The following is a 25,414-nucleotide window of genomic DNA, read 5'->3' on the forward strand; positions in this document are numbered from 1 at the left end:
CAGAAGAGTTATAAATGGGTAACTTGATTAGTTTTCACAAAATAGGCGAACCGATGTAACTAGTATTCAGATGAGGAAACAGAACACTACTGTTTTCTTTTAAAGGATGAAAACCTTCAGTTTTTAGTTATTTTTGGCTTAGTAAGTAATGTATAAAGTCTATAACAGATATGCTTTTACATTTTCTTGTGTAGTTAATAATATAATTCTGTATTCAACATTTGATTGTCCTGCAGAAGATTAACAGTAGTACAATCAATTCTTAATCTTTTTTTTATTTCCTTTAGGACATACAATAGCATTTTTATAGGATTTTAAAAGTTATTAAATTTTATTTCTAAATATAGTACCCATAAGCCAATATGAAATCAGTGTGTAATTTTTGGAATGGCAACTCAGAACTTTGCTGGCAAAGAAATTAACTTAGGATCTGAATATCATTCTTCCAAATATATAATCTTATCAGTACATGACTAGTCAAAAGTTGATTTCATGAACAAATGTGGATTTTGTGAGGAAGATAGAATAAAGCTGTTGGATTACAAAGAAGTTCTAGAAACTAATTTCTGCTTTTCCCTCTAGCCCTGGGCTTCTTTCACTGAGTAATTTCTCCTATTAGTATACTAGAAAACAGATTTAGAATCCAGTTTCCAGAATGAGTATTTAAATTGTTGGTGCTGTGTCTGTGTTTTTTTTTTTAATATTTTTTGTTGTAGATTAACACAATACCTTTATTTTATTTATTTATTTTTATGTGGTGCCGAGGATCGAACCCAGTGTCTCATGCTTGCTAGGCAAGTGTTCTACCACTCTGCTACAACCCCAGCCCTGTGTGTGTGTGTGTGTGTTTTAACCAGCATCATGTTTTTTGGGGGGCATGGGATGGGGCTTTGAACCCTGGGCTTTGAATCCCAGTACAAAAAAATTATATATTCTTTTTTTTGGGGGCGGGGGGGGTGGTTGTGTAATCACACTGCTAGGCAAGTGCTCTCCAGCTGAGCTACACTCCAGTACCATAATAGTGATTCTTAAAATGAGAGAGATCTCACTTTATATTTTTTTCAAGTTATTTTAAGCTTCATAATCACATCTTCAGGTAAAATCATGTTTTATTAATTAAAAAAAAAAGCCACTTCTCACATTTTGCAAAGCAAACAATAAAAATGTGCTGGCTGGCATCTGAGAGGCCTCCCAGGAAATGGAAGAAATGTGGGTCTCAAAAGCAAGAAAGCAAAATAGCATTTACCAGATGACAATTTTAAATTAGGAACGACCTATACTTGAATGAATTCTTAACTCTTGAATGCAATGTATCTGAATAGTCAAAGTATGTATGATATGGGTTTTTTTTGTTTATTATTATTATTTTTTTTTCTGAGCCAAGCAGACAGTATTTAGAATGAAAGTAAACTCAGAAGAAATCTCTAAGAAAACTTAGAGGCCTTTTGTATTTTTGGTTCCCACTGGTGACGGACATTCTGAAAACCTGAACGAGTCTCCATAAAGTTGTTTCCAGTGATTTTCCCAACTATGCATTTTGATTCCCCTTCAGATGTATGAGTTTTGGCTCATTAATGATACAAACCGAATATTATACTTATCTCTTTGGTATGAAATTCCCTAGTCAGCAAGGTTAATCAGAGTCCTTTTATTAATCAGTGTAATGCACTTTAAGTACTTCATTTATGGCCCACAGCTTCTGATTCCTTGGTTGGTAGTCATATTTTTAATTAAAATAACCAATGAATGATTTTACTTGAAAACTTTCTGGCAGGTTCTCTATCTACTTTACTAAGTAGCAACTGCTATCCAAATATCATGAAGGCTGTTATTTTTACTTCCCTGATGAATAATCTCTTTTCCTCTTTGCCAGAAATTTACTCTCCTGCATTCCTATTACTATCCTAGGGTACTTTTTCCTGTCTAGATTTTTTAATTAAAATTTTTAAATTATATATATATATAATTTTTTTGGGGGGTGGTTGTGTAATCACACTGCTAGGCAAGTGCTCTACTGCTGAGCTACACTCCAGTACCATAATAGTGATTCTTAAAATGAGAGAGATCTCACTTTATTTTTTTTTCAAGTTTTATATATATATATATATATTTATATATATATATATATAATTAAAAATTTTAATAATGTAATATATATATATATATATATTACATTTCAAACTCGCTTTCCTAACCTTGTCTGGAGAACTCTTGGGAATTTTCCAGAAAATATTACTATTAAGAAATAGCCAAGAAGCTGGGCACTGTGTTGCACATCTGTAATCCCAATGACTCAGAGTCTGAGGTAGCAGGATTGCAAGTTCCAGGACCTAGGATATGGCTCAGTGGTAGAGTACTCCTTGATTCAATTCCAATCGCAAAAAAAAAAAAAAAAAAGGCAAGAATTTTGCTTCAGTCTATAATCCTCCAGGACTATGTAAATAAGTGGACACAGGCAGAGCAAATGTCTGCTAATCCGGCCATGAGCAGTGTGTGTGACCTTTGGCTGTATCACAGAGGGTTCTAGGGTGTGGGGTTCATTTGACCCAGATAACTGCAACAGAGCTTAGCTGAAGTTTTACCAGAGATATGAGCATCCGGCTCAAATAGGCTCAAATACAGGAGCAGAACCAGTTCTCTCCTCCAAAGGTGTCCCAAACACTCTACTCCTTGCCTTGTTTCCTGAGCTAGGGGGCTCTGAGCCCAGCCATACAGGCATCTTTCTTTTATTTCAGATTTAGATTAAACTTGAACACACGCTGGCGCATGCGCACTCGGGGGATTAGTCTGCATTTTTTTTTTTTTGCAAGGGGGAAACTTCTAACATTCCTTAGAACTTTTATCTACAAGTGATGCTGGTTTGGAGATGAACCGTTTGTAGCCTCTAAATCACAGATTTTGGGGGACACAGAGTTTGAGAGTTTGACTCTGTCAGGACTAGTTATATGAACATGGGAACAATTTACTGATTAACCTCTACCAGACTAATTGTCTTCATGTGTAATATGGAGGCTTTGCCAAACCCTCAGTAATCTATGATGTTATAAAGGTGAAATCATGGGAGTCCTCTGTGGGGTTCGTGCACCGGGAGAAGAATCTGTATTTCCCTTCCCTGGCTTCTTTTCCATTGAGCCCCTTGCTAAAGCCAAGCTGTTCTGAAAGGAGCCATCACTGTGCACAGAGGGAAGATATGAGATGGGAGTGTGAGTGGTTTGCAGCAGAGGGAGGCAGCCGCTTCTTCACCCCCCACCCGGCCGCTGGCTTTGTCTCCTGCTTGCTGCCCACCCCTGTCCTTTGTGCAGTCTGAGCACACAGAGAAAGGGCAGCCCAGCATCTGCAGAGGTGAACAGAGGGGGGCCTTTGAAAGACAAACACTAAGAATAAATCACATTCTAGGTTTCAAAGTCCTGGGAAAATTCTGCTGGGAGAAGAAGGGAGAGTATAAAAAATGAATCTGCCTGATTACTTTGCTGTGTTTCCTTATGCCATTGACCATTGGTGGGTTTATTTTGGAGGACACATTTTGATCTCTTGACTTATCAGCATGCACACAAGTATGCTAACAGACATAGCTTTATCAGTTTTTTTTCTTTTTCCACATTTTTTATTTTTTATAGTTGTACATATTAATGGGATTTGTTGTTACACATTCATCCATGCTCACAATATGACAATATAGTCTGTGGTTTTGAAGACAGTCTTAGCTCGGGTTTGGTCCTCCCTAGGGATAGGTGTACTTATTTCCACACTTGCTACACAGTGTAACCTGGGGCTCCAGACTCATTTTAAGGTGGTTGATTGTATGTGGGTGGCCTCTTAGCTAAGGGCTGCTCTTTTCTCTGCTCAGAGCAGCAGCCTTCCCTGTTCTGCTCTGGGCTGAATCATCTAGAAGCCCCTCCCAGCACACTTAAGTTCTGCAACAGAGCTTCAGGATACCTACCAGCATACCCTGAGCCATAGCCTATGGTCTGTTTATTCCCTTTTCTCCCTGCCAGCTCCCCAGGAGATGCAGCTAAGGTGCCTTGATGTCCCCCAACTATACAATTTTTATCTAGGAAAGTCAAGTTGTAGGCACAAGGCCATTCTGGGAGTTGGACGAATTCAGGGTCTGGTGGTCTGTGAGCCTGATTTGCCAGTTAACGGTTATGATTATAGGAGATGCAGATGAAACTAGCTGAGAAGCCAAGGATGACTGATTCATGTAATAAACGGGCAGGATAAATTCTCTAGGTGCTACTGGGAATTTAAGAGAAAGAAAAAAAATCAACAAGCAAATACATTTCCATATCTGAGATGTGACATATTATAGATGAATTCAGGATCTTCTTCCTTTCTTTGTGATTGGTAAAACAGGCTTGGAGCTAAACCTATTCTGCTTCCACAAAGACAAAGACAGATGAAAACTGCATTGCAGATATTCTGAGTCTATGAGCTTGGGCTGAGGCAGGCGACTTATGGCTTTAGCAAACTGAAAAAGTGGCAGTTTTCTCATCTGGAAAATGAAAGGCTTGGACTGGATAATCTTCCCTTCAGCGCTAACATTCTGCGTTTCTTTGATTTTACATCAAAATGGTGTTTTCTTAATCAGTTCTCTGCTGCTTCCTTTGCGAGATCATTTTTCTTCCCCTTACAGAAGCAGGCGTGAGTTTCCCATCAGTTGCAGCATGGAGCTGTCTAAGCTGTGCTGCTAATCAGCAGGGAAAACACACCCACCCTGGTGTGCAGATCTGGAACCAGCTTCTTTCCAAGACAGAGAAAGCTGTCTTTGCAAGTTGCTAATAGAAGGAAATTTAAATATTAAAATGATTTAAATATTACTTTTAATGTAATTCATTCATCATCAAAAGCAGGTTGCTTACCATATAACATAAGAACTCTGCTTGGAACATAGATTCAACATAAATAAATAAATAGAAATGTATAAGCAAGTGTAGATATGAATACACACACACACACACACACCTATATTGTATGCCTACCATCAAATGGAACCACACTTGAGGCTTAGACTGTCTATGAAACTATGAACTTAAGGACACATGATTTTGCCAGGGAAAGGCCATATCACTAAATGTTGTTTTCTCAGTGTCTAGAATCTTAAATTAGTGTCTTAGAACTCAATTCTATTGGCTGAATACAGATTTCTACATAAATTCAGATAATCCTGAGAGATTACATTTCAATCCTCAATCCATTATTAGACTTAGTGTGAAATAAATGGAGTTCTTTTGAAAGGGTATATTGGGTAAGGGGACACATGGGACAGAAAGAAAGCACGATAGCAGTAGAATTCTGAATAGGATACAAAAGGGATTAATGTGTGTGTGTGTGTGTGTGTGTGTCTGCCTGTCTGTCTGTCTCTCAGTGTGTATCTAGGTTAAAGGGTAGACAAACTTTGGGTAAGTTCATTCATCCTGTAAATGGCTTCTTTAAAATCCTCCCCTGCCCAATAGAAAGCTAATAGTTTATTTTTACTAATTAAAAAAAAAAGTAATACAGCAGGTACTAAGTTTAAAAGTGACAAAGGGGGCATTCAAGAATATACATCTATGTCCTTGTTCCCCAGTTCCCCAGTTCTTCAGTTCTTGGAAACCACCATTATAAACACTTTCTTGTTCTAGTATTTAAAATATATTTGCATACGATAGCATAATATATCTTGACATTTGTCCATTTCAGTGTCCATTGAATTGTCCAATTATTTTTAATAGCTGTATAGTATTTAGTTGTATGGATGCATTATATTTATTTAAATAGATTCCTATTGATGAACAATGAATTTCTTAAAAATTGTTTAACTCTTAGTAACAATGCTGTAGTATATGTATATTCTTATACATATGTCAGGTTGCCAGGATTCATGACTCTCAAAATCACCTTTCACAGGGCACAATGCAAATGATTTCTTGGAGTTGGACAGTACAGTGTGCTCCTTCAGGACATTTCACACAGGAGTGAATATGCTTGTAGGGAAAATATCCAAGAATAATACATATGTAGTTTTTTTTTTTTTTTTTTTTTTTTTTTTTTTTTTTTTGCTTAAATGAGAGAATTTTAATACCTCATCACCAGGTTTACTTTTAGTGTGGTCATCAGCCTCTGAGTGCCCACTAGTTGCTTGTCATTTCTTGCAAGGGTTGGTGCCCAGAAGTAATCACACTATTCTAGAGTTATTCTGGCTTCATTTAATCAGGTAAGAACACCCCTTTTAGTTCTCTTGTTCTAGTCTGTGTACTTTAATTAATGTGGCACCTCCACCCCACTGTTGGCTTATTTGAGCTTACTGTCAACTCAAATCCCGAGGTCTTTTCTCAAATAAATCACCATTAAACCATATTCTGCTAACCTCCTACTTGTCAGTGGAATGTTTATAGTCTCAAAGCAAACTTTTGACTTATCCATGTTAAAATTTATTTTGTTGTTTCAGCCCTCAAGCCTCCACTAGGCTGTTGAGTTATCTTCACATCTTCATCTTGGCATCAATATTTCATCTTTCTCTACCTATTTCCCATTCCTCATTCATAGTGAGTTCAAATGCTGTGGCTGTAGGTATTGACATAGAAAGGTTTATAAAGCCATCATTTAACAATGATGTCAAATATGGCAATTCTCGAAGACTTGCAGAAAAAAGACTCAGTGTTAAAAAATATTGGGTCAGGAGGATAAGAAAGGGAGGGAGGGAGAGAGAGAGGAAGAGGAAAAGAGAAGATGTTTTAATAACTAATGGGAAAATTTTATTTAAGATCTCAGTTCTAGAGCTGTTCTTCTCCTGATCTATTAATTTGTGTATAGCTCTTGTGGTCACAGTTAACTGTGAAACACATCTAGTTTTCCTGTTTATTTAGGCTGCCAGGAAGTTCAAAGGCAAATTTGCAATGCAGTTCTATTGCACAGAACATAGACCCTACCTTACTCTTGAACTCTTCTCATTTTTCTTTTTATCTATTTTCTATATCATTTTTAAAAATCATGTATTGTGTAAACATTTGTGATTTACTTTAAATTCTTCTTTGGAAAGAGATATTGTATAAGCCAAAGGTAGGCATGTAAAATCTCCATGTGACTTTCTAATTTTTAAATTTTTTTTTCAGCATTAATGATGGAACCCAGAACTTGCACATGCTGATCAAGGGCTCTATCCCCAACCCTTGATGTGACAGATTTTTAAGAAATATTGAACATAATCACACTTTGGACAATAATAAGTGTAGGAAAAAAGAATTGGGATGGAGGAAAATTATAAGCTTATAAATTTATAGCTTTGAAATTGTTCAAGATAAATCATTATTGGGAATTAAAATTCCTGAAGAGTGGGCTGGGGTTGTGGCTCAGTGGTAAAGCTCTTGCCTAGCATGTATGAGGCACTCGGTTCAATTCTCAGTACCACATTAAAATAAATAAATAAATAAATAAAATAAAGATTCATTAACAATTAAAAAAATATCCTGAAGAGTCTATGTAACTCACCGTGTAAAACAAAATACAGTCACATAAACGACAGTCTTAAATTGAAGTACTTTTGAAATCTAGGGAGGTACAGTAAATAAAAGAACAAGATAATAGAAATAGTAGAGACAGTTCTTACTAGAACTGGAGAAAGGCTGACCCATTGAAGTGCATATAAATATGCTACTGAATGAAACACTGGTAGACTCTCTATCTACTGATCCAAAATCACTGAGTAATCTTGTGCCTTGATTTTATAAATACGAGAAAAAAAATTCTTTTGAAACTCTAGGTCAAAAAGTTAAAACCATCTTTCCTTTTCTCTTTCAGGTTATTGGTTGCCTAGTTATAAGTTGAAGTCATCCTGGGCAACAGGCCTGCACCTGTCTGTGCTGTTTGGTCATGTGGAATGTCTCCTGGTGCTGTTGGACCATAATGCCACCATCAACTGTCGACCCAATGGAAAAACTCCTCTTCACGTGGCTTGTGAAATGGCCAACCTAGACTGCGTGAAGATCCTCTGCGACCGGGGAGCAAAGCTCAATAGCTACTCCCTAAGCGGACACACGGCTTTGCACTTCTGCACAACTCCGAGCTCCATTCTCTGTGCCAAGCAGTTGGTGTGGAGAGGTAAGCCTTTCTGGGAGGCTGGCATAACTGTCTGCTAACACACTGGGGGGCTTGCCCTTTACTTTGGGCAGCAGTGTAGTAGGCATCTCCCTGCCTTAAGCTTAGCTTAAGAGCTATAGGGTAAACATACACACGCATTTATGTAGTTCTTATGTAGCCAAGGTCCTGCGGTAATGATCACTTTGCCATCTTACTATTTTTTAAGTGTCGGAAGTGCATCAATTTACTCCTTTCCTTAACAAATATTTATTCTGCTCCTACTATGCATGTAATATATTTTGGGAGAGGAATTGATGGAATTCGGAGATGGATTAGATGTGGGTGTTGGGGGGGTGAAGGAAAAGGAAGTTCCAAGTATCATCTCCAGGTCTCTGGTTTCAGAAAACGGGTAGATAGTAATATTATTTTTTGAGGAGGAGAAACTTGAGAAAGAAGCACGTATGGCAGGATGATTTTTAAGGTAGATTTTTTAAAGTCTCGTTAATAGAGGTGTAATCAGCACACCGTAAAATTCACCTGATTTTGAGAAACACCATTTTTGTGAGACCATCACCACACCTTAAAAAGGTTCTTGATTCCCTTTTATTTTTTAAAAAATATTTTGTTTTAGTTGGACACAATACCTTTACTTTATTTTTATGCAGTGCTGAGGATTGAACCCAGCGCCCTATAAGTTCTAGGCCAGTGGTCCACTGCTGAGCCACAACCCCAGCCCTGCCCTTTGTATTTATTTATTCCTTCCACAATAACCACTGATCTGTCTTCTGTCTCTATAGTCTTGCCTTTTTAGAATGTCCTAAAAGTGAAATCATACAATGGGTAGGCCTTTGATATGGTTCCTCCCACTTATCATAATGGGTTTGAGATTCATCCACGTGGAGGATTGGACCAGTAGGTCAGACCTTTTACTCTCCTAGGACTATTCCAGGGTGAGCACGTAATGCAGTTTATTCACTCCCCAGTAGAGGCACATTTGGAATATTCCTACTTCATCAGTTTTGAAAAAATGCTGAAATAGACATGTGTGTACAGATTCTTACGTGGACATGTTTTCTTTTGAATAAATACCAAGGAGTCATATAGTAAATTCATACAAGATGGGCACACTGTTTTATTAGTGATTATACCATTTCATATCTCCACCAGCAATGTGATAAAATTCCATATTTTCCTATCTTTGTCAAAATTTGATGTTAGATATTAATTTTTTTTTAACATCTTTATAAGTATAGATTGGTATCTCATTGTGATTTTAATTTGAATTCCTTAATGACTAAGAATGTTAAGTATGTTTTCATGTATTTATTTGCTCATTATACATTCACTTTGGTGAATTACCTCTTTGCATCTTTTGCTCCTTTTTTTGGTTGTTGTTTTTAAGTAGGTTATTTGATTTCTTATTATTGATTTGAGAGAGTCTTTACATACTCTGGTTACTATTTCTTTTTCAGGTGTATAGTTTGTCCATATTTTAACTTTTTTTTTTTTGGCTTTACTTTTCATTTTCTTAGAAGAGTCTTTCAAAGAGTAGAAGTATTTAATTTTTTATACCTTTATTTTATTTATTTATTTTTATGTGGTATTGAGGATCAAACCCAGGGCCTTGCATATGCTAGGAGGGCGCTCTACCATTGAGCCACAACCCCAGCCTGAAGTATTTAATTTTGATAAAATTAATTTATTTTTTTCCTCTTATGATTTATGCCTTTTGTGTCCTATCTAAGAAATCTCTGCCTATATCAGATAACATTTTCTCTTGTGTTCTCTTCTAGAAGTTTTATAATTTTAGCTTTTTCTCCTAGGGCAAGAATTTATTTTGAGTTAATTTTTATAGATAGTATGAGATATGAATTGAAGTTCATCCTTTTTTTTTTTTAAAACATGAATGTCCAATTGTTTCAGCACCACTTTTTAAAAACACTATTCTATCATTACTGAACTGCCTTGGTATCTTTATCAAAAATCAATTGGTCATAAATGTATGGGTTTATTTGTGGACTTTAGCCTATTCCATTGATCTATGTGTCTATTTTTTATAGTGCTCCACTGATTTGATTGCTGCAGCTTTATATTAAGTCAGGTAAAGTTCTCCTAGATTGGCTTTATACATGAGAAGTTTCAGATCTCTTTGAGACTTCAAAGTGATTAAGCCAAGAATACTTTTGATATAAAAGTATGGATTTCAAAAGAAAACTGTGGACTAAAGCTACAACTTTCAGAATTGTTGGCCTATAGATTGCATTTGAAGCCAAGAAAATCAATAAAACCACCTGGATAAGCAGTATATATCTCTATAAAAGAGAAGCTAGGGCAAAGCCCCGTGAATTTTAACTTTCAGTCTTGAGAAGGATAGGGAGGAGCCATCAGAGAAACCTAAAACTGTCTTTTGGACAACAGAGACTACAAAAGAGGTAGGTTCTGGAAGCAGGGAGTGGTATGGCCATCAAAGTGTAATGAGATGTTCCCTAAACTGGATGGGACTTGTCACTGATAAAAACAATTTTGGTGAATTGGTATAGAAGCCAGATGAGAACAGTGTGAAAGGGGGTTTGATAAGAGATGGTATAGGTATACAATTGCTAAAAAAATTTTGTCTGAAAAAGTGAGCATAAATACAGTGGTTGTTGGAGAACTCTGGGATAATACAGAATATTACCTACAGTTGGAGATAAAAGGGAATGCATGTATATCAAGGGGAAGGACTCAAAGAAAAAAGTTCAGGGCTGGGGTTGTGGCTTCAGTGGTGGAGCACACTAGTATGTGTGAGGCACTGGGTTCGAGTGTCAGCCCCACATATAAATAAATAAAGTCCATTGACAACTAAAAAAAAAAAAAAAAGAAAAGAAATGTGGTAAGACTGCAGCGTTCATAAAAGATACCTCCGTCTTCTCAGCCCAGCCTCTCCTCCTTGCCTACTCTAGGAGGAGGGGTCTGGCACAGAGACACAGACAAGACCCATTCCACTTTTCAATTTATTCATTTCTTTTTAGATTTAGTTTCCATTTTTATTCATATTTTCATTAGTTTAAATTTTTATTTTTTAGATTTTTAGAAGAATATATATTTTTAGAAATTATATATTTGCTCAATGATTCACTTAAAAAAAACAAAAGCTTTTGTGGAGAGAACATTCAAAAGGTACCTTCAGCGACATTTAAGTGCATAACCTCGTGTTATTCACTACAGTTGCCCCGTGTCCATCAAAGCTCCAAACCTACTCATTGTGCAGTACTGAAGCTTTCCTAACTTTACATGCTGCTGACTTTTCATGTGATTTCCTCCAGTACAAAGGAAACAGTGGCCAGTCCTGGTACTCCACGGAGACTTCCCCTTTCCCATCTCTTCTATCCCTGTCAACCCAGGAGACTCCCTAGAGATCAGAAATAGAGCTGTGTGGGGAACTCAACTCTACTCCCTCGAGGCTGACTCTAAAGAATTAGGCTCATAGCAATTCAGAGAGAAAAGGTAAGTCCATGAAAGATGGACTTGCTCTTTAGAGCCCTGGCACCAAAGACTGAATCCAAGAAGAAAAAAAAAAAGAAAAATTAGAAAACAAAAGTGTTCAACTTCTGTGTGTCAAACATCTTAAAAGGCAGTTATAAAACCGAGACTATATGAAAAATGGCTGATATCCTTAACACATAAAAATAATCTTAAAACAAGCCAACAAACACAAAAAAAGAAAAAAGAAAGAAACAAAAAATTAGAAAAGAAGATGAAAAAAGCAAAAAAAAAAAAGTCACATAAATAAGAACTAATGATATGGATGTAACATAATGGTCACTTTCACTGGTAATCAGTAAAATATCATGGAAAGTAACACTTGGAAGACAAGAGGCTTCAGAATAATGCACTTATGGTATATTTTATATTTTTGTGTTAGAAGTATTTATTGGTTAAGGAAATTGTTTAAAATATACCACAATTTAAGCTGGTGTGGTGGTGCATGCTTGTGATCCTAGCTGCTGGGGAGGCTGAGGCAGGAGGATTATAAATTCAAAGCCAGCCTCAGCAACTTAGCAAGTCCCTTTTTTCAAAATTAAAAATAAATAAATAAAAAGGATTGGGGATGTGGTTTAGTGATTAAGTGCCCTTAGGTCTAATCCCCAACATTAAAAAATAATTAAAAATAACTGGGGGCGTTGGCACATGCCTGCAATCCCAGTGGCTCGGGAGGCTGAGGCAGGAGGATTGAGTTCAAAGCCAGCCTCAGCAAAAGGGAAGCCCTAATTAAGTCAGTGAGACTGTGTCTCTAAATAAAATACAAAAGAGGGCTTGGGATGTGGCTCAGTGGTGGAGTGCCCCTGAGTTTAATCCCTGGTACCTCCCCCCATTGAATAAATAAAACAAATAAATAAAATAAAAATAAACGCATGGTAAATAGGAGTTAATAAGAAAATAAAATTGTGCATTAGGCCATTGGGAAAGTCTCTCCCACTTTGTGGGTGGATGAATAAGAGAAGGTAGGTCTTCTGGTCTGGAAACTCTGGAAGCCTGAGCCCCTTGCATTGCTGCTGTCTTGGTATTTTTATGTCCTCAGCCTTTTCGACAATATACATGTCCTACTGACCTGGGAGTAGCTCCCGGAGCCCTGAGTGTGTGGATGGGACACTGTCATCTAATTAATAGAAACTGTTATGTTCACAGTTAACGAAATGCTGCTCTTGGTCAGTTTCTTTCCTCCCAGTCTCTGGGGACACAGCGAAAGGCTGAATTCTCACTCTCTGGCTCATTCGGTAAGCATTTGTGGGGAGAAGTCACATACATCACTTGGTGGCTGGACAGAGTGAATTGAGACAGCACACAGACAAGAAAAATAAGTCAGGCTAACATTAAACTCGGGACCAGGGAAGTCCATTAGGGGGAGAACCAATGCCATGGCAACTGAAAACCGATGTAATTTCATTTGCTATTTAATGGGCTCTTTGTGGAAAAGGCTAATTGAGTCCAAAAAATTGCATGCAATTTTCTCTTAAAGGATTTTCCCCTGTTTTTCAGTGTTGCACAGCTCGCTTTGTCCTCGTGCTGGATTTTTGTCTGCTATTTTTCTGTTTGCCTTTCTACTTAATGCCTCCCATCTCTGGCCTTTGTTTCCTTTGGTATTAGGATAATAGTGTTCATCAGTTGAGAGGGCTTATTTACCTCCGTGAAAACGTCCTCTCCCTACATCCACCATTTCCCTACGAATAAAGAGTCAGGTCAGGTTTGGCTGGCTGCAAAGCAGCATATTATTTCTACCTATTCCCTTTCGTAAGAGGAAAATGAAAGCTGCTTGCTTTGCTCTGCATGAAGCAAATCCTGACAGTGGGAGGAAAATTTGTTACTGCAGGAAAGCCATAAAAATTCAAATGTTTTCTAGCAGAATGTAGCATGAGGGCAATGTAAAGAAGACTGTGCCTTTTAAAAGACTGTCCTCTGCTACTTCGTGTGACAGTGACACAAGTCACCCACATGCTAGGAATTCTTTGTTCCACAAAGTGGAACGTAATAGGTCAAGATGGCACTGGTCTTCATTTTAACCAAGAAATAGATATACTTGCTGGACAGACACCACTCATACCACCCCAGTGTCTTCCAGCTTCCCATCGCTTATGTCACACATCAGAACAGCATAGATCTGACCATCTTGGTCATTTACAAACCACACAAAGATTTCTGCTATATCGGCTCTATTGTTAGTATCACTTATACAACATGAATTTAATTTTTCTTTAAGTTGACATTAATTCTTAAAATTAATTTTAGAGGAAACTTGATATCACTATAAAAAATAAAAAATGCAAATCCCTTGCCATACACAAAAAGGAACAGTAACAGGAAGTAATGGGCAAAGGAATTCTTGACCTTCACCTGCTCAAAACCCCTCTTCTCTCAAGTGGTAGAGAATGATTCTAAAAAGCCTCTCTTCTGATCACTGGTCTCTCCAATCATTCTGTTCTTAAAGAGAACTTGAAATTAGTTTGCAGGTCTTATCTCACGTTCAGTCAGACAGCAGTTCCTCCAACCCTGTGTCCCATGTGAAAATCATCCCACACTTTGCAAAACACAGCTTTAAGCTGTGCAACGTAAAGCTGATGGTCTATTTGGTAGTGGAATTTTAGAAGCAATCCCCTTAAGAATCAGGACGGGAACAAGGTTGCTGTTCTCACCACGTTTCTTCAGTCCTATCCTGGAGATCCTAGACTGCACAAAGACAAAAGAAAAATAAATAATGTATGAAGGCCAGAAAGAAGGAAGCAAACTGCCATTATTTCATAGAATCTATTTGTCTCATAGAAAACTTGAGAAAACCTACCACCAAGTGGTTAGTTAGAATGAGTAACTGAGTTCCGCAGAGGTACTGTATTTCAGATCACTATACAAAAATCAATTGCATTTCTATATAACAGAACCAAGTAACTAGAAATTGGTATGTATGTGATGATATATTTGTCATATGACATGAAATCTAAGGGATCTAGAAAATGTATTCAATCAAGGAGGTGAAAGAGGTCTAAAATTGTTTGATGAAATTAACAAGATTCCATATTCAAGGTTTATTATGAAAAATAAACCTCAGATGCAAACCTTTTCCTTCTTTAATTTGATTTACTGGATGTTTAGCTCCATATTGCTAAATAAACACCATTTATTTATGCATAAAAATTGAAAAGAATAACTAGTAATATAAGTAGTTTTGTGGCAATTGACAGATTTGTCGTAGTGGAAAAATGAGGACCTGGCTCAGTATTCTCCATTGGTGGCCCCCAACTGTACAGCTACCTCTCAGGTCCCCCACCCTCATAATATAGTTCCATCATAACTACAAGGTTGTAGCAAATCAGGGTAATTTTTTTTTTGTACAGTTTCCCCTGCTTTGGATGGTTTTGTGTAATTTATTATTGATTTTTATTTAGTTACCTATATACTCATTGCTATTTGAACCCCCAAACTTACTAAAAGTTTAAATCATTTCTGAAATATGTAAACTCAGTGAGTATTTTAACAATTTCATTTTCTGGAAAAATTGTTTCTGGAAACTTCACACTTGCCTCAATCAATTGTGTGTCTGGTGTATCACCACTGTACTGGGGTCTTCCTTCCCTATCATCCTGGAGATCCCTTTTTCTGAATTTCATGTTTGGTTTTCCTGTTTTCTGAATTCCAAGTCTCCCTAAGTCTTGGTTTGTTGCCTGTATTGGTGAAATATATTCTCTAGTAGATTTCTGAGAAAGGAGACAGGAGACTATACATGCTCCCAAATGTGCTTATTCCACCCTGATTGGCATAGAATTCTAGGTTATTTTCCTTTAGCATGATAAAGGCATTACTCCACTGCTTCTAGTTTTCAGTATTGAAACTGGAAAATCTGAAGCCATTTTATTTCCTGTAACCTATTATCTTCCTCTCTGGGGAGTGTCGAATTTTCTTTTCATCTTTGATTCAGAAATTCCACATGATCTGCCTTGGTGGGTTTATTTGCATCTATTATTCCTTTTAATCCCCAAATACTTGCCTATCAGTTCTGAAAAATGTTCTTGAATTATTTCTTGCCTGAATTATCTTCTTCTGTTCTCTGTATGCTCTCTTTTTTGATTTGTGATTATTTGAATATTATTACCTCCCCACCCTACCCCAGGCCATTTTTGTCTGTTTGTATTGTTTTTCCTGTTTGTGCTGTATTTTGTGAGAGATTTACTCCAGGTTACATTTCTCTGTTTTTATTGTCTCTATCTACTGCATTAGTGGCTTTCCTTAGTTGTCTTCTAATCCTTGGCTATCTACCTGTGTTTCAGATTGAGTGACTAAAATCAAAGTCAAGTTTGTTGACTATTAGCCTCACGGTAGGGGATCTGGCTAAACCTTTCATCTGGGGAATCATTGACATAGTATTTTTTAGATTTTTTTTTTTTAAGACTGGTCATATTCTCCAAAGAAAAATCTAACTGGCTTCTTCCTGGAGGCTCCAGGCCTAATTGTCAGTATTCCAGTTGTTGAATTAGGAGAAAAATCTGGGAATGCAAATATAGAATACCTGCTCTGCCCTCTCCTCTCTGCTGACCTCAAATTTACTCCCATGCAAAGTCTGAGTTCAGATTTCCATTCTGAAGATCTTTATTAACTCCCTTATGCTCACTTAGGTCTGTGCTATGTTCTGTATTCTGGTAACACACTCCAGTTTTCCTTTGTGGCACTTATATTTTATTTGTTTTGTTCTTCGATACATGTCTGCCTGGAGGGTTCAGGAGAGCAGAGACTGTTTTGTTTAGCATAGCCATGTGCACAGTGCATTTTGGGTGTTGATTACTGAATTGAGTGTTGATTATTGAATGCTCTTTGAGAACAAGTTCTAGTACTAAGGAGAAGAGTGGGATAGAAGTAAAGAAATTACCAGAGAAAATCATGCCTGCTTTTTGGATCTATTGTGTTCATCTTTTAGATGACACACTAACTTGAACATTTAAAAAAAACGGGTGGAAAATTCCACTAGGGGGAGACAGATTGAAGATAGAGAGGAGGCATAATTTTTGATGTGAGGATTCTGAGAAGTTTGGGAAATGAGATCCAGAGCAATAGAAGGAAAGATGGAATTTAGAGGAGAACCTGGTTCTACAGTTGCCAGAGAGGAAGAACAGGAGCTGGTATATGAAGTGTTAGGGCTTTGAAGAAGTTTCCATTTGAAGGGTATTTGTCCATGAAAAGCAAGAAGAAAGATCAGAGAGTGAAAAGAGATGGAAATGGATTAAAGACTTGAAAAAAGAGGCTGGAAATAATTATCATGGGGTAAGGGAATAGTTAGGAAGGGAAGCATTGGATTGCTGAGCAGTCTGGAGGGCCCAGCTGTTTTCACATTTGGCCAAGCCTGGAGTATGGTTCTTGCTATATGGCACCCAGCTGTGTGGTGCAAGCAGTGAGACCATAGGTAATTGGGTTCCCGAGGATGAGAGCTACCCATCGCACGGGTGTATGTTATGAAGAGATGGAGAGAGTTAAGGTTTTGGCAGTAGAGTTATTGAAAGGATGGGATATGAAGCTAACTGGACAGAGAGGGATGAAAGTAAGGACATCTAATGGATAAAAAGAACATAGAGAGATTGTGTGAATGAATTCCTGGAATGGCTATTTTGGACATTAAGCAAGCAAAATACAAAGATACAAGGTTATGGTCAGAGAATTAGATGTCAGTTAGTGACTTTCGGAGACTGATCAGTTTCCTGTAATGACTCAGTCCAGGTAGGAGTGTGGGTGGGAGTCACCCAATCACAGGGAGGAGAAAGTCACTCAAGAGAACGAGACCCAGAAACAGAGGGACCAGGGCATTCATTGGGTCATTCGTGTCGTTATAAAAAACACCCAGAAGAATGGCAGAGATTTGTGTACAGAAGGATAATGTGAGTTAGGTCCCTAAGTCTGATGGAGAGATAAATGCATTCAGGAAAGATGTTAGGTGGTATCATTGCAAAAGCAGAGCCCTAAAGAATCAGGGATGTTCTTTTTATTTATTTTTCCAAGGGAATTAGAGAGTAATTGGAAGCAGCAATAGGGAGTCAGATATATGAAAAAAGAACACCCAGCTATATACTGCAGGACAGAGTTAAGCATCCTGCATCCGTTGTTTGAGCTTGGAACAGAGCAAAGCTAGTTTGGTTGCCATGGTAACCAACGCCATGGCTCCAGGCTCATTAATCCTGTGTTCCAAACTAAGCACTTAGCAATAGCTTCTGAATAAATGCAACAAAGCTCTGCATACTGAAAAGGGCACATTCATGTTAAGCAGGGGAAAAAGGTTTTCAATTTCATTCATTAAACTTGAGTAAATAATTTAATATCTTTGTGCGCCAGTCCTCCGAGCTAATGAATAAGGATAAATGCTTAATGGAAAATCTAGCTTAATAAAGTTAACAGCATCGGCTCTCCATATAAAGGAAATTGATGTTGCCAGTATATATGCATATGAAGGGGAAAATGGAAAGGAAAATAACAAATATTAAGCATCTACGATGTGGATATGTCAGGTACTTTAAAATAAAATGTCTCATTTAATCCTTGCAATGACCACGTGAGGCGCACATTATTCTGCTCATTTTATAGATGAGGAATCAGAGACTCAGAGAAGTTAAATAAGGCCTCGGTGCACACAGCTCCTGGTATTCCAGAAGACTCAGTTATATTTGGTGAGTGTTCATGATGATCCTCCCTGTCTGCCTGGGAGTTGTGTACTGTTTACCCATCCGAGACATGTGACTAATTAAAAAATGAGAAGAAAAGTTTGTGCTAAGGTGACACAGAATAAAAGAGAAGCTTAAATAGTGGGTTGAAGGTCCATTAGCTTGAAAAATAGTCACTGCCATGAGATGTTTTGAAAGGTTTTTCCTTAAAAAAATACAAGAAGGCAGCTGGGTATAGTAACAGGGTGTTTAATTAAGACATGAAAAACAGTCGATGCTTCTTCCAAAATTTGTTCCCTCAATGCAATCATTTATCCCCACTCTGTCACTTCCTAGCATGAAGAAGGTTTGGAGCTGGGCTGCAGACCCTCAACACAGGAGCTGATTCTTTCCCTCTGGATAGGGTATCATGCCTTTGTTTGGGTTTTTTTTTTTTTTTTTTTGGATTTGCTGCAATGAAGGTGGAGATAAGTGATGAAAGAAGATATAGTCAAAAATCCATTAATTCATTTTCCTTAAAATTAAACTCTTTAATTAAAAACACCACCTTGATCAATTCCCAATTTCTGCCTCCAACAATGTGATATAGCGAGGTGTGAAATCATAGAAATAACTAGGTGCAGGTTAAATATCCCTGTCATTAAACTTAGCTGTTAGCATTTTGTTTTTTTAATCTAACTACCAATTGTTCGGTCTCAGCCTTACAGTTATCTCAGTCTATTTTCTCACATCAGAGTCACATAATGCTGCCCAGACTAGTCCCAAGAGCATTTTTCAGAGGGAAAGAAGCAAGAACAGCTTTCTTTCACCCCCGTCGGCATTATAGGTTTTCTTCTCGGGCTGGCTCTCTTGACTTTAAGTTCCCCTATCAAAAGCCACATGTGACTTGTGTTCTGAGTTTTCATCCTGGGCGTGCTATCTTTCCTCTAGAGCTAGAAGCATCAGAAATCGGAAATTAAAGGATGACATTTCCTTGGGTCTGTACTACTTCATTTTTTTTTCCTATCAGCACTTCTTTAATTTTATCTTCCTGAGAGTAGCCTGGATCTTATTATCCTCCAAACATTTTAAACACATTTAGCAAAAGATATCAGATTTAGAAACAGAAATGCAGTGTTTTCTTTGTAACCTCTGTAAGTAATAACTTATGTATGATAATCAAAACAACCTAAGAAAGGGGGTTCAAGGGCTCAGACTTGGAGGTAATGGTCAAATCAAACAAAAGCCCGAGGCTCCAATCTCAGTTTTCCATTAAGCTAACAAAGAAAACACACAAATAAGGAAAATGGAAAAAAAAAAAAAAACATCAGAATTGGCGGTTAAGAAAATCAAGAGTATGCCAGCAGAATTGGAGGTTAAACATAAACCAGCTTCCTAAAGGTCTCTACTAATTAGAAAGCCAATGGGAACAGAACGAGTGGACCCTTCTTTTCTGAGACAAAACATCTCCCTAGCAATCAGAAGAGGTATTAGCCAACCCCTGTGAAGAGCCACCAAGGGGTGGATGCTGCTGGGGCGGGGGTGGTCCCCTATAAGGGGGCCCACCTAAAGCAAATCCCTGGAGCTCAATGTTCTTTGTGGTTGTTTACTTGTGGCCTTAGACATCTTGAAGCTCTCAGAAGCATTCTTCAGAGAAGAGGGCCACACCAACCAAAGAACTAGATGGTAAAGACAGGAAACAAATTCACTTCCTGCAAGCAAAGCTGAATTAACCTGGGTGAGACCCTGAAGCAAGGTGGGCTTGGACTTAATAATAGCAGCAACTATCAGATGCCATTTCTATTGCACACCTGGAAATTTATCCACGTTATCATCAATCATCCCAACTATCATGTGAGAGCCGTTCTATTATCCTCATTTGCTGATTTAAACTCCCAGCTTTAGACAAATGGCTGTAATGGTAAAACCAGATTTTGACTGTAGATTGATCACATTGCTGAGTACCTGTTTTGTCCACCAGGTGGTGCTGCCTCCCCTTTGCTAGGGAGAGTACTAGGTTAGAGGTATCTAATTAGTCTTGGAACTGTCCTGGGACTTTTCTATTGCCCTACCTAGGGAATTTTTGTCTCCCTATTGTGTTTGACATTCAATCAGTGAACTTGCACTCCTTTAGCTCTTATGTAAAGGACGGCAAGATATAACTCCCTGAAATCTCAGCTCTCATCTACCAAATAAGGACATTGTTAATAACTCAATTTCATTCTAGGAAACTCCAGCAAGGGCTTTGGTTAAAATAAGTTTTGGGAAATTCATGTTAAGTTAGATTTCCTCACCATAGGGCTTCCTCAGAATCTTTTATATGGTAATGTGAGTTGTAAATAGACAAAGTTATACAGAATCAACACATTAATTTAGCTACAGACCTTTTTAATTTGAATGCATCTCCTATTACCAATATGCTATAGAGCAGACTTTGGGAAATGTTGGTTTAGAGGAATGAGATTGGGGCTTAGAAGGGAAGCTCATATTTGTGCTCCAAGAACTGCACAGAGCTCTGTGTGCATCGGTCTTCTGATGTACAGCTGAGGGCAGGCAGGCAGGCGGGCAGGAGATCCAGGGAGAAGCTGCAGTCTGCTAGCAGAATTCCTTCTGGCTTGTGTTACATGGGTTTTTGCTCTATTAAGGCCTCCAAAAGATTGGGTGAGGACCCCCTGGATTATAAAGGTCATCTCTTTTCACTCAAAGTCCACCGATTCAAATGTGAATCTCATCCAACAGACACCTTCAGAAAAATGTTTGATCAAATATATCTGGGCCACCATGGCCCAGCCAAGATGACACATGAAATTAACCATCACATCCACTGACACCTGTGTCAGATTTCTGACCTATATATCTATAAGATAAATGAACTTGTGCTGTTTTAGGCCATTCAGTTTGTGGTAGTCGGTCACAGCAGTAATAGGAAGCCAATACAGTGGCCATCTGCATCGTCTAAGCATCAGCGTCTACTACAATGCTGGTCATTTCCTGAGGAATTGGTCATCTGTTTTTTTAGTTTTAGTTCATTCCCCCAATTCTGCCATCGTCAGGACTGATTTCGTTTCTGACGTAGATCACCAATCCAGTCTCCCAGCTCCGTGACCACCACTACTCCATGGAACCACCTTCACTGTGCTCCAGTTCTCCACTCCCATGATCACACCTGGGCCCTTTCTCTTGTCCCATTATTTTCTCTTCTTGCCTTTTCTCTCAGTTACCCCTCACCTGTTCTTCAATGACACGATGACTCCAGTTCCTCTCACCTCTTCTTATCCAGGTTTCCCATCCCTTAGCATCATTTCTTTCCTTTTTCAGTCAGGGCTTTTGGTTGATTTGTTGAATTTCTCTTTCACCAGTATTCTAACTTTGCCACCACAGGGTTCTTCTGGGCTAGCAGAGACCTGGACTAGTCCACTTCTCTCTCCTGACTGTTAAATTATCTATTAACAATGCATAAAGAGGAAAGATGGTAGAATGAATCAGAAGTTACTTTTCTATGTTCATATATAAATATACCACCAGTGAAACTCCACCTATGTACAACTCTGCATATGTGCAGATATGTACAACCACATGAATGGGATCCTAATTAAAATAAGTTTTACTCAATGTATGTATAATATGTCAAAATATACTCTACTGTCATATATATAAAAAGAACAAATTAAAAGGTGTTACAAAATACATAGAAACGAGCCAGGTGCAGCGCTGCGTGCCTGTAATCCCAGCAACTCCAGAGGCTGAGGCAGGAGCATTACAAATTCCAGGCTAATTTCAGCAACTTAGCAAGACCCTATCTTAAAAAATAAATGGCTGGGATGTAGATAGAGCACTCCTGGGCTCAATCCCCAGTACGGCAAAAACAAAAACATGAAAATTCAACCAAAACACCCTTTAGCAAAGCTATATTAAACTAGACAAGCGATAAACCAAAGAATGATAAGTTAGCTACTAATTCTATCACCAAAGTTATGTTCATTTTTGAGGAGACGTCATACACAGTATTTTCTTAAACCACATAGATAGATGGCCCGCCAAGAGTTGGAGAAGGAGGTTGACTTGCGTGTTCAGTGTCTGCTGTCAGGGGCACCAACTCTCCCCCTGCCCTTCACTTCTTTTCAGTCTGTGCTTATGATAGTCCACCTCACAGCATGCACCAGGTCAGGAATTAGAGAAGATTCTGGGTCTCTACCTTTCATCCAGATGTCTCAATTTGAAGATGGTAAAAAAAGAAGTCCAACTTGAAGTTTATGGGAAATATTCTGTCCCAGAGCTGAGAGGGAACATTACCCTGACAACTCAGAGGGAAATCATTGTAAAAATTGCCTTTCTATAAGAAACAGGCAAAAATTGTGAAGACCTCTGCTTAATTCCATCTAAAATTTGAAGTGGATGTGGCCTCTACAAGACCCCAGGAGAAAACAGGCAGGGATACCAAGCAGGGATACAAAGGAAGCTGGGGAAATAGTTTCCCTCTTCTATTCTCCTCTAGGGGTCTTAGACTATGTAGTACACCTCTGGTTTCACCAGCCTGGGGCACAGACAATATCACACACAGAGATCCTGGGTCTAACAGCTACAATTGGCCACATTCTGCATTCAAGTGAAGTCTTTCTCCAAGGTTCTCTTTCTCTGCTAGGAATCTCAGCAGAGACTTAAACTCTATTCAGGCCATTGTTCTTTCTGGAAGCTATTGGTGGTAGAAAGAACCTAGGTGTTCTCTCTGGACTAAAGGACTTTACTCATAGTCCAGGATGTTGTCTACACCAGAGGTGGGCTTTATCATGGGGCTTTTGCTGCTGCTGTTGCTACTAAGCCCATTGCTGCTTACCTAATTTCTGCTTATGTAATTGTTTTCTGCTGACTTCGTGCCTCAGTTATATCTGTCTTCTTCCTGCCACATCATCCCCCAATCTCACTCCTGTCCTGCTTCCATGGGGCCAGGGTCATTCATCTTCACCCTCCGAACTGGTCCTGGCCTCCTCTTGATCTCACACACACGTAGGCAGAATTGTGTCCCTGGGTAGAGGAAGAAGTCCTTATTCACTTTCTCTAAGTTCATAGTCTTTTACTTTTTTTTTTTTTTTAAAAAAAAAACTTCCTCATGATTCACCTCTTCTTCGGTTGAATGACAGTAATAGCATTCATTTCCTACAGTGACAATACTCATCCCAACCCTAAGATAGGGTCTGACTTCATGAGCCCAGCAACATTAGTGCAAAATAACATCATAATGGTACATTTTCCAATGCCTGAGTTATTCAGTCTTATCTCTGGTTGTTTTGCTAAATTTTAATCAGTGTTTTTTTTTTGGAATTAAAAAGATAAAAAAATGAAATAAATATAAGGTGACTGAGCTCAGTGCCTGCACCATGATTGTTCTCCAATAACACATCTAGAAAGATATCTTTTCTTTAAGGTTGAGTAAGTTTAAAATAAACAAAATGATAAATAAACATGGGCTCGATGAAAAAAAAATATCTGCCTCCCAAGGGATGGGAGGCAATATTCTGAGGAGTTGGCAGATAAGCTTTGATATGAAAAAGATTTGCTTCAGGAGACAGAGGGAAAGTAGTCTCTGATATTTGCTTCCTGTTTTCAATATAGTTTTTTTTTTTTTTTAAATACAGATAGCTGTTAAAGAAAAAAACTTGTTTTTGAGAACAGATAGGTGTACAGGAGTTCTGTTTAACTAGCCAACTGACTTTCTAGCCCATTTGTGGGCCTTCCTCCAGCCTTGTTTGCTGGGGTTTCCTCTCTTTTGTGTTTAAGTGTTGGTGTGCCCCCCACTCGTTGTCCCATATAAACCCAAGCCTGGCTTCAAATGACATCATAAGGTATTCAACCAGGTTTCTCTCTCCAACCTGACCCTCTCCCCCAGCCTCCAGATGCCTCTTTTTCTCTCTGTAATCTTTCTACCCTGGACGTTCCATAATCGTCTCCAACTTACCCTGTCCAGAATGAAACTGTGCTCCCACCGGGCCCTCTGTGCTCACCACCTGTCCCATCTCAAGAAATCACAATTCAGTTCTTCCAGTTGTTCAAGCAAAGGCCTAGACGGTGTTTCTGTTTCCTTACCCTTTCCTCACACTTCACCATAGCCAGACCTGTTGGTGCTGTTAAAATTGATCCAGTCTGACCCTTTCACCCCTCCTACACTCTGGCCATCTGACTCCAAGTCAGACTCTTTCTTCCTGAGCTACGATGATGGACCTGATATCATTTCCCTGCTTTTAAGCTAGCCAGAGTGAGGGGAGGTGCACTGGCGAATCATTTTGTCTCCCTGTGTGTCCCCTTTGCATTTGGACTGTTGGGTTCCTCACTCCCTCCCTGATGCGATTCCCTACGGCTCCTGCTGTCACTCATCTCTTTTGGTGCTTGTCTTCTTTGTGTTTTCTGAAGCCATCAAATTTGTTCCTACCTTGGAAACTACACTCCTGCGGCTTGCTTTGCCAGGAAGGCCTCTCTCCAGGAACTTCAAATGGTTTGCTTCCTCACCACCCAAACGTCACACCTTAGAGAGCCTTTATGTGAGAAACATCTTGATCCCTTGTCCTTCTTCGTTTCTTATCCAGCTTTATTCTCTCTTGGTTGTCTGAGGTGTTAGGAAACTTTTTGTCCATCTTCTTCAATAACAAGTCAACTTTATGATGTTGGTGACACTGTCTGATTTCTTTAGTGGCTATATTATTCCCAGGGCCTAGATCAAGGGATGGAACACAGCAGGGGCTCAGTAAATACTCATTATGCAAACACCACCTGGATCAATTTTAGAACATTCCATCACCCAACAAGAAACCTGTGCTGTACCCTTCAGCCATCACCCTTCATCTTCCCAAGGCCCCTGCTCCTAGGCAGGTGCTAGCCCACTTTTTGTTTCTATGTACCTGTCTACCCAGAATTTTTCATAAAAATAGAATCTCGTAATAAGTGGTTCTCTATGTTGAGCTACCTTCATTTAGCAGAATGTTTTCAATGCTAGTTAAAACAATGAAATAAAACAATGTACTAGCATTTCATTGCTTTAGATTAAAGAATAATATTCCATTGTATGACTGGGATCCCACATTTTATTCATCCATTCACTAGTTGATGGACATTTGAATTGTTTCCACTTTGGGGCTATTAGGAATAATGCTGCTATGAATATTTATAAGTTTTTTTGTGAAGATGTATGTTTTCACTTTCCTAAAATATATGCTTAGCAA

At 38.5% G+C, this 25,414-nt stretch overlaps 1 protein-coding gene across 1 annotated transcript in view; it reads left to right on the forward strand.

The window, feature by feature from the left end:
- Window positions 1-25,414, forward strand: part of Asb4 (ankyrin repeat and SOCS box containing 4) — a 57,693-nt gene that overhangs the window by 2,644 nt on the left and 29,635 nt on the right. The window contains exon 2 of the mRNA XM_026391532.2: window positions 7,777-8,076. Coding sequence (XP_026247317.1) covers window positions 7,777-8,076 — 300 coding nt within the window. The remainder of the gene's footprint in view (window positions 1-7,776; window positions 8,077-25,414) is intronic.

The sequence above is a fragment of the Urocitellus parryii genome, chromosome 3, assembly GCF_045843805.1.
Source record: "Urocitellus parryii isolate mUroPar1 chromosome 3, mUroPar1.hap1, whole genome shotgun sequence".
NCBI lineage: Eukaryota > Metazoa > Chordata > Mammalia > Rodentia > Sciuridae > Urocitellus > Urocitellus parryii.